Below are 11,272 nucleotides of genomic sequence, written 5' to 3' on the forward strand. Positions count from 1 at the left end.
TCCCTAACCCTAACACAGGTAAACTGTTACCGGTCTTCCCTAACACAAGTAAACTGTTACCGGTCTTCCCTAACCCTAACACAGGTAAACTGTTACCGGTCTTCCCTAACCCTAACACAAGTAAACTGTTACCGGTCTTCCCTAACCCTAACACAGGTAAACTGTTACCGGTCTTCCCTAACCCTAACACAGGTAAACTGTTACCGGTCTTTCTTAACACAGGTAAACTGTTACCGGTCCTCCCTAACACAGGTAAACTGTTACCGGTCTTCCCTAACCCTAACACAGGTAAACTGTTACCGGTCTTCCCTAACCCTAACACAGGTAAACTGTTACCGGTCTTCCCTAACACAGGTAAACTGTTATCGGTCTTCCCTAACACAGGTAAACTGTTACCGGTCTTTCTTAACACAGGTAAACTGTTACCGGTCTTCCCTAACCCAGGTGAACTGTTACCGGTCTACCCTAACACAGGTAAACTGTTACCGGTCTTTCTTAACACAGGTAAACTGTTACCGGTCCTCCCTAACACAGGTAAACTGTTGCCGGTCTTCCCTAACCCTAACACAGGTTAACTGTTACCGGTCTTCCCTAACCCTAACACAGGTAAATAGTTACCGGTCTTCCCTTACACAGGTAAACTGTTACCGGTCTTCCCTAACACATGTAAACTGTCACCGGTCTTCCCTAACCATAACACAGGTAAACTGTTACCGGTCTTCCCTAACAGAGGTAAACTGTTGCCGGTCTTCCCTAACACAGGTAAACTGTTACCGGTCTTCCCTAAACCTAACACAGGTAAACTGTTACCGGTCTTCCCTAACACAAGTAAACTGTTACCGGTCTTCCCTAACCCTTACACAGGTAAACTGTTACCGGTCTTCCCTAACCCTAACACAGGTAAACTGTTACCGATCTTCCTTAACCCTAACACAGGTAAACTGTTACCGGTCTTCCCTAACCCTAACACAGGTAAACTGTTACCGGTCTTCCCTAACCCTAACACAGGTAGACTGTTACCGGTCTTCCCTAACACAGATAAAGTGTTACCGGTCTTCCCTAACACAGGTAAACTGTTACCGGTCTTTCTTAACACATGTAAACTTTTACCGGTCTTCCCTAACACAGGTAAACTGTTACCGGTCCTCCCTAACCCTAACACAGGTAAACTGTTACCGATCTTCTCTAACCCTAACACAGGTAAACTATTACCGGTCTTCCCTAACCCTAACACAGGTAAACTGTTACCGGTCCTCCCTAACCCTAACACAGGTAAACTGTTACCGATCTTCTCTAACCCTAACACAGGTAAACTATTACCGGTCTTCCCTAACCCTAACACAGGTAAACTGTTACAAGTCTTCCCAAACACAGGTAAACTGTTACCAGTCTCCCCTAACACAGGTAAACTGTTACCGGTCTTTATTAACACAGGTAAACTGTTACCGGTCTTCCCTAACACAGGTGAACTATTACCGGTCTTCCCTAACACAGGTAAACTGTTACCGGTCTTGTGCCTAGGAGTATCGTTTCCCTGAAGCTAGTAAGCTTTGCCACTACTTTACTCCTTTCATGGTCCTCTGTGGGCCAACAATCACGAAGCCGAGACATTCTCGTCTTCATCTTTCGGCGGTTTTTTCCATACTTTGACCTTTCCCAAAGGTTGAAAATAACGACCATTTCATCACTTTTTTTCCAGTAGCTGTCACCAGTTTTGATGAAACGAGCTAAAAAATCACGCCAGCCGCTTTTTTCCTGCTCACCTTGCTGATGCTAACGCGTTTCCTCACTGTGCACCATTTAAACCACAACTCGTGTAAATTTCTTTGAATTGTCCTCCGAGATACTTTTAGGGGACATATCTGTTAATTTTGTTTTGTATCATCAACTAAATGACTCCGTCTATTGTTCCTCAATAACCTTTGCAGTTTACGTTGGTCACAATAAGTCAAACATTTCTTCCGTCCTTACCTTCGCCGGTTTTTCATTCTAATCATATCTCCGATTTTTTCCCCCACACTTTTCCTATTGAAGACCTGTTTACTGCGAGTATTATACTTATTTCTCCGACACTTTTTGCATCTTGTTCATAGAAACATTTTTTTTCTTGGTGCTAGGTGACAGCTCTCGGCCTTTCGGTGTCATTGCTTCACACGTGTCGGAAATTGTTTACACTAGTGACAGACGATACATTCACTTCCGGTGTGGTGACGTCATTGCACGGGATGAAATCGATGGGTAAGAGTCTGTGTGACAGGGCTATAAAAATTGGGCCATAGAAAAAACTAGCGCGCCGCCATTTTGTTCTGGGACATATTCTTGGTACATCGCTGTAGTTATCTCAATTTTATTTGTTATCCGAAGTATCGCATTATGAATCAGATTAAGTGTAAGGTTAAAGTTAACAGTATACAAAATGGATGTACTTTTCAGTGTATCGTCTGTATAATCGTCCATGGTCTCGTTTACTACGAAGCCACGAGCAGATGATTTCAATCAGATCGTCTAATGACGGACATTGTGACCAATCAAAATCTTTCTTGTTCATCATGCATTCTGCAAAAGAAAATAATATCCCTGGGTTCTTTATACTATCTGATTTTGAGAAAACCTTTGACTCCTTGTCTTGGAATTTTCTTTACAATGTTTTGACATACTTCAACTTTTATGAAAGTGTTATTAGGTAGTTTAAATTGTTTGTAATGACAGTAAAGTGTGTATTTTACAAAGTGGCATTTTTTCTAAGTTTTTATCAATCCAGCGTGGAGATCATATAGCACCAAATCTGTTATTTTTGTGTTCAAAAATAATGGTCATTATGATTAGAAATAATCAAAATATTTGGGGGATACGACGATATAAATTCATGCAGTTTGTCTATGATACTAGTCAGACTCTGGAACTGAACAATCCCTCAGGTGTACCTTAGATCTCATAGATCAATTTACACAGTTTTTAGATTTGAAACCTGATATTGGTCATATCAAGTTATATCAATCACACGTCATATCAAGTTATATTAATCACACGCTATAACAAGTTATATTAATCACACGTAATATCAAGTTATATTAATCACACGTGATCTCAAGTTATATTAGTCACACGTTATATCAAGTCATATTAATCACACGTGATATCAAGTTATATTAATGACACGTTATATCAAGTTATATTAATCACACGTGATATCAAGTTATATTAGTCACACGTTATAACAAGTCATATTAATCACACGTGATATCAAGTTATATTAATGACACGTTATATCAAGTTATATTAATCACACGTGATATCAAGTTATATTAGTCACACGTTATAACAAGTCATATTAATCACACGTGATATCAAGTTATATTAATGACACGTTATATCAAGTTATATTAATCACACGTGATATCAAGTTATATTAATCACACGTGATATCAAGTTATATTGATCACACGTTATATCAAGTTATATTAATCACACGTGATATCAAGTTATATTAATCACACGTTATATCAAGTTATATTAATCACACGTTATATCAAGTTATATTAATGACACGCTATAACAAGTTATATTAGTCACACGTAATATCAAGTTATATTAATCACACGTTATATCAAGTTATATTAGTCACACGTTATATCAAGTTATCAAAGACCATTCAATCGAACAAATGACAAACACATTGTTTTTGGTATAATTTGGCCACAGCTTTATCTAGAGAGTTGAGGATACCGACCCTGAACTAGGGTATATGGCAAGCCTCCAATGAAATGTTCAAAAATTGAGAAAAATCAACAGACCCTGGGAACAGACATCTGAAGATTATAATAATGAGCATACAAACCCTGGGAACAGACATCTGAAGCTCGAGTGCGAACTGCACAAATAATTCAAGAAAGTGCGAACTGCACAAATAATTGAAGATAGCTTGCTAAATGCAATCAAATATAGGTTCATTGCGAAATGTAATTTAAAATTAATTTAACCGATCAACAATGCAATCGATGATGATCAATATCAATTTAACAGTCCAATTTAAATCATTCATCGATATAGCTACAAACTTGATCCATTGAAGCTGTAATTATGGTAAATGTAGCAACATCCGCCAATGGACAGGCATAGCCTGACCACCGCCACAAAGTAGAGGGAATGAAGCTACACAAACCAAGACAAGCTGCAGCCAAATAAATCAACTTATGGATTGAGTGTAGGAAAAATAGCTGTTGTGGATTTCATAAAAGTTTCCAGACCCCCCTGAAGTGTGTTGAGAAATATATCTGTACCTATTGGTGAAAGATGAACCCCATCTTGAGCAAATAATTCTGGACAACTCAATGATATGTCAGGATACCGAATGTAACCCCCACCAAGTGACAGAATGTATGTAGCCATGCAACTATTTAACCTAACCAGACCCTCCTTCATTGCTTTCTGATTGCCGCTGTGACGCCATGTAAGACGGGGAAGTAATTGTGACCACACTATCAATGCATTAGGGAAGGTTCTGTGAAAATAGGACACACAATCTTTGAGTTTTTTGCGCAATTCTTTCAAAGGGACGATTCCCAAATCATTAGCACTACAATGAATTACCAAGATATTGGGGTCATCCTCAAATTTTCTAATGTGGTTGAAGGTTGCTGATAATCTTGTAGCGGATAAGCCACTCCGACCCTGCCACCAAATAAATGCCCCTAGGTCATCTAGTCCCAAATGGATACCATCAGGTCTACCTCTGGCGTGGATGAAACCACGCTTAACTATGGACGAGCCCAAGATCCATATTCTGATGTTACCTATAAGAAACTTATATGCTGTTAGCAACATGAACAAGCATAATTGAGATCATACTTAATGTGTAATTATCCTAATACAATACTGATGTCCTTATATAGCCCTTATAAGCATCGCTAACCCATCTACCCATGCGTTTAATGTCCTCATCAGACACCCCGTTGACAGAGGCCATAGTTGCCGCCCCAATACGAAAGGAATGAGATTTGTATCCAGTACTATCGATCCCTAGAATGCTTATTGACTTCTTCAAGACTGATGTAAACTGGTATCGAGTGAGTGGTGAACCCCCAAAATGACAAAAAAGTGGCCCCCCACACTTGGGACGAACTGCAAAATATTGTTCAAGCAATCTCACAGCACATACGTTTCCTTCATTCGCACTCACTTGAATATGAACACCCTTACCATACTGATCAGTCTTGGAAAGAGGGAGAAAAATATCAACAGTAGTTTTGTTTATGATTATTGTATTCTCGTATGTCACACCTCGATTAGAAGACTGGGCATCGGTTGTGAATTCCCCAACCCTCAAAAAGGCATGAAAAGCTAGTGAGAATGCTGCTTTAAAAAGAATAGCTTCGTAGTCATATCGACAAACTTTGCCTACAACCCCCTATCAACTTCTGAAGTAGCTCAACAGTTATAGGAAGACGTGAATCTCTGACTGGCTTAAGACGCCTCATACCTTCCAGCATTTTACGAACAACAAACTTGTCAGTTACATCTAATAGGTCATGAATCTTGCTGTAAAAACTTAAACCAGATATGTAGCTCTTTGCAGTAGAATATGCTGCTCCTTTAGCCGACAATAATGCAATGAATTGAACTACATGGGATAGCGGAAAAGGGGAAATATCTGGTAACTTGTATGTAACCCGGAACTCATTAAGTCGCTTTAAAGCAATGTTATAAGCTTTTGCTGTGTTTTCCGATACTGATGAGCGAATGAGCTTATCTACTTCACAGCTGATATCAAATGTAGAAATCTGGGAGGAACAGGCTCTGGTTGGGCTTTTGCTTCTGGCTCCAAGACTCGAAATTTCCCCCACTGAAATCGAGATATGGCGTCCGCTATAAAATTGTCTACCCCAGCTATGTGTTGTGCTTTAAACTGAATATTGTATTGCATTGACACCAGAATAAGTTCTCTTAAAAGACACATAACTCTGTCTGATTTTGAAGTCTTCTTATTCAGGATAGTAGCCAAAGCACTGTTGTCAACTCGGAAAATGACTTTCTTATCTCGAAGGTCATTGCCCCATGTATGGATAGCTAGCAGAATTGGAACTAGCTCTAGGAAAGTTATATCGCGCAGTATCTCGGTTTTCTGCCAGGAGCAGGGCCATTTGAAAAAAGACCAGCTCTTATGGTAAAATGCCCCACAACCCAAGTCAGAGCTTCCTGCACTGTCCGTAAATAACTCCAACGATTGATCAGATAGCCAATCAGGATCTGGGAAGGTGTTGACTCCATTAAAATCCTCCATGAAAGTCAACCAAACCCTCGCATCATCCTTCATCCCTTTTGTAACCCGAATAAAATGATGAGGGAGCTTAGCACCAGACATTGCATTATAAAAACGCCTGTTAAAAGCTCTAGATGAAGGTATAGCCCTTCCACAAAAAACCAATAAGCCCACTATTGACTGTAAATCTTTCAATGTTATTTTTGTTTTCTTTACGAGTGTGTTTAAATTTGTGTTTAAAGCCAAAATTTTTTCCATGGGGATTCTAATTTTCCTCTCAATTGTATCTATTTCTAAACCTAAGAATACTAGCACAGTTATGGGCCCCTCAGTTTTCTCCTCTGCTACAGGCACTCCTAGCTCAGCACATATAGAATCAAAGGTTTTCATTAAGATCTCACAATCCTCTGTGTTCGCCTTGCCCCCAAATATGAAGTCGTCTAGATAATGATCAACTGAATCAAGACCAGACCTATGTTTGATCGCCCACTCCAAAAAAGAAGCAAACTTTTCAAATAAAGAACAAGATATTGAACACCCCATGGGGAGACATTTATCTATAAAATATTGGTTTTGAAACTGAAAACCTAACCTATCAAAATCTGCTGGGTTAACAGGCAGCAGACGGAAAGCTGATTGTATATCTTTCTTCGCTATTAAGCAACCTATACCTAGTGCTGATATTTTATCAACCACCTGATCAAATGAAGTGTAACTAACAGTACTTTTAGCAGGGTCAATGTAATCATTGATACTTTCCCCAGCTGGATGTGATAAATGTGTTATGAGTCGCATGCCACCCGTTTTCTTTGGTACTAATCCTATGGGTGAAATGTGCAAGGTTGATATAGGTTTGCAAGGATAAGGACCAGCAATTCTTCCTAATTCTATTTCTTTTGCTATTTTATTACCCAATTCATGACTATAAGAACATGCTGATGACAAATTTCTTGCCTCGGAGGTAACTCTAGGGCCAGTATATTGAAGCCTAAAGCCCTTTTGAAAACCTGATAATAATATGTGTGCAGCTTCTTTCCTTGGGTGGTCTTTAAGAAGTACTGAAAGATTGTGAATGTTAATTGGGGACTTTCCCAGAGCCCACAGGTTTTGCTGTGTTTCCTGGACGCTTACCACCGGTGGGGGCCGTGTTTGGTTGATGACTTGACTGTTGGGCACGAAAACGATACTGGTTATTATTTTGCTGAAAGCATTTTGAAGAGGAATGATTCCCATTACAGCGCAGGCATTTATGCTTATACTGACACTGGGGGCGAGAACACTGACCCTTGTAATTGTAATCATAACACTTGAGTGTACTTTGACTAGAAGTTGTGGCATTATTCATCAACGACACTGCTGGAGAGGACGACTGCATGTATATAAGCCAAAGTTCAGGATCAATCAATCCCCACGAAGCTAATGGTAACCTAGATTTACGCAGGCGGTACTGCTCGTCGTACTGCTTCCAACCCATGTTGGACGATCGAGAAGCACCTAATCGAACCGACTGCATATACTTCAGCATACCCTGCATCTGTTCAGGGTATGCATCAATGTATATGCTCATGTATATGATAAAAGCGTCTGTCCAAGAGTTTATGTCATTTATCTTGATTTTTACTGTTTTGGGCTGAATAACCAACTCGCCCTCAACAATCGCAACTTTATGAGAAGCCTCGGGCTGGTTCACATTTTTGGGAAGAAGAATACTTAGGTCAATATATTCCCCATTTAAAATTTTCTGTATATTTGCGTCAGAGACATGCAGGCCCAAATTATCACAGACCCCTGTTATAGGTTGGGGTTGAATGTTAAACTGTGTACCTATCATGGGTTGGGGATGCATGCTAAACTGCGTACCTGTCCCAACAGGTGTTCTCTCCCTGTTTCCAGCACTGGCATCCAAAGTTGGAATAATGTTAGGCCCCGGCTGAATTGTTGGCATGATTGTGTCGTCATTAGAAGCTGGCATCTGGTCTGTGCCTCTGCTTGACCTGGTACTCAACTTCTGTCTCTTAGCTTGGGCAGCAGTACCCCCTTTGCTCTTCGCTTTAGGCATGATCTCAAAATGTAAAACAATGCAATACATTCACACACTGTCATATGTACATCCAATATACTACCATATAAAGATATATGATCTCGAGTTACCTATAGCTATATACAGATATAGTACAGCTTTAGGAAAATATTATTGTAATGCTTAAAAACAACATTTTAATAAACATTTTTAACACCGACATAGAACAGGACTGAAAGTATCCCTTATAATAATAACCTATACATTTTACTAACACAAATTGGCTATAAAAAAAACCGCCTATATAAAATGCACGTATATGAGAATGACATGTGTAGTCTCATTATGTTACTATATATTGATGACGACGTTGTGCACCACAGAGACGTTGAAACTAATTTATAATGAAATATCAAACAGTATTTACTTTAACCCGGGCTCTCGACACTGTCACACCTGCGCGCGATTAAATAATCAGCACATATTATATAACAATAGTCGGCCCCGGGTCTTACAAAAGTAAACAAGATAATGAAGATTCAAATGCTAATGACCCGTCAACGTGATGTGATTACCAATACCCGACGGACAAAAGCTTACGACATCCACATATAAGATCCATGGCATTAAAAGTAATACAATCGTATTAAATATTCGATATATAACCTGATCGAAACGGATGTATGCCCTTTCAACCACATCCTGTGGCATGGCCGAACGATTGAAATTTACAAACATGGTGCAAATGCAAATTATTACATAAATACTCAAAAATGAACGTCATTACACACACACAAAGAATTATAGAATATTTCTACATGGTTTACATCAATTATTTCAGCCGGATCATATGTGGATGTCACAGATTTTACCACTTAGAAATTGTCGCCAAAATCCCGTCCCTGTATTCAAACGGAAGTAACTCGATGTGAAGGGAAGATAACTCAAAACTACATTTATTCCTTCAGTTATACTGAAAGGGAGATAACTCGAATTTACTAAAAGTATTGAATGTCTTCAGATAACTTGATTGACAGGTTATGCTGTAAATCTGAATTATATTAATGACACGTTATAACAAGTTATATTAGTCACACGTAATATCAAGGTATATTAATGACACGTTATAACAAGTTATATTAGCCACACGTTATATCAAGTTATATTAATCACACGTTATATCAAGTTATATTAGTCACACGCTATATCAAGTTATATTAGTCGCACGTTATATCAAATTATATTAGTCACACGTAATATCAAGTTATATTAATCACACTTTATATCAAGTTATATTAATCACACTTTATATCAAGTTATATTAATCACACGTGATATCAAGTTATATTAATGACACATTATATCAAGTTATATTAATGACACGTTATATCAAGTTATATGAATCACATGTGATATCAAGTTATATCAATCACTTGTTATATCAAGTTATAAAAGTCACACGTTATTTCAGGTTTAATTATTTTTCTAGATTTTTTGCCACTTCCGCTTGGCTGAAAAGAGGTCACGCGACCACCTGTAAAAAGCTATATTGACCACTGTCTCCGTAAAAGGTTATAAAAAATCTATATTGCACGGTTATTTTTAGAAAGCATCTAGATCACGCGAGCGCTTAGCGTTTTGTACGTACGTTATTGATACGAGTTTTTGAGCGACCTGAATAGAGTGTAAAAAATAAAAGATGGCATACTAACAAACGTTTCCCCAATCTGCCTGAAGACGATATTCTTGAAAATGCCGACGCTCCTAACACGAAATGAGCTACCAATACAGCTGTGAAGCTTTTTCGACAATACCTTACAACCAAACGCTTACAGAGCATGCAGGACAACTTCGAGGTATATTCTTCTGCAGAAATGGAAATGAGTGACCGGAAGGGCAGCTTTACAATGAAATCAACATTGTTGGCCTATAGAAGCGGCATCCAAAGACACTTGGAGAAAGAGCGTGATGATATAAACGTAATGTTGTTGGATTCAAGGTACAAGATTAGGATGGCAAGGTATATGTACTGGTGATACACAAGCTAGTAAGAAAGGTTTATTTGTGGTCTATCAATACTGTACATAAGTCTAGGTAAGTGCTTTTCAGATTTCATATCATGTTTTGAATACTGATAATGAATTGAATGTTTTAAATAGTCACAAGACAAGGAATCATTGATCATGTAAGTGAGAAAGAGGATGTTTCTATATCGAGACCAGTTGCTATCGTCATACAGCTTCTATGTAGATTTTCGGTATCTGAACTTCTAATTACAGTCATTACTCAGTACCCAATATACAGGAATTAACGGAATCCTTCTCTAATTATACTCCAAATTACATCAGTTCCAACGATATTAGCTCAGGATTCTTTCAAATGGCCATTGATCCGGATTCTATCACAGCATTTAACACATGTATAACGGGACATACAAATTCACGAGGTTACCTATGGACCTTCTGCTTGTTTCAAGTTATTGATGGGCACCATAAAAGGTTTCACATTCAAATCAGTACTGTACTATGTAGATCATGTTCTCATTTGCTCACGACACAATGAGGATCTTGAGGAAGTGTTTTCAAGACTTTCTTGTGCGGGAATCAAACTTAATCAATCCAATGTATGTTTGGATGCATAACATGTGTACTTCTGATGTACCGCTGACACAAAAGGAACTCGATAGAGCCATGGGACTGTTTAATTGGTTCAAAAGGTATATTCCACAGTTCTGTGACCGTACTTTCCCCTTGAATTACCTTCAAAATTTTAACATTCAATTCCGACTTTCTATGGACACTTCTAGCAAAGTAGTTGGCTATATGTTGTACTATATTCATGGAGATGAGCCCAGTCTTGTCAGTTTTGGATCTAAATGACCAAACAAACATCAGCGTTGCTTCAGGCTAACAAGTCTAGAACTACTAGGCATGGTCTATGCTGTAATTGATTGTAGCTCGTACCTTAGAGACCGTAATTTTGTAGTAGAATGT

At 38.6% G+C, this 11,272-nt stretch overlaps 1 protein-coding gene across 1 annotated transcript; it reads right to left on the reverse strand.

Annotated features, from left to right (window-relative positions):
* Positions 1-5,749: 5,749 nt before the first annotated feature.
* On the reverse strand, positions 5,750-6,361 carry LOC117316962. The gene has a single exon (XM_033871740.1). The coding sequence runs from the start codon at positions 6,359-6,361 to the stop codon at positions 5,750-5,752; it is 612 nt and encodes a 203-aa protein (XP_033727631.1).
* Between the last annotated feature and the right edge of the window lie 4,911 nt (positions 6,362-11,272).

The sequence above is a fragment of the Pecten maximus genome, chromosome 18, assembly GCF_902652985.1.
Source record: "Pecten maximus chromosome 18, xPecMax1.1, whole genome shotgun sequence".
Taxonomy (NCBI): domain Eukaryota; kingdom Metazoa; phylum Mollusca; class Bivalvia; order Pectinida; family Pectinidae; genus Pecten; species Pecten maximus.

Coding starts and splice junctions, on each gene's coding strand:
- LOC117316962 (XM_033871740.1), bottom strand. CDS start 6,361: ATGTCTGGTGCTAAGCTCCCTCATCATTTTATTCGGGTTACAAAAGGG.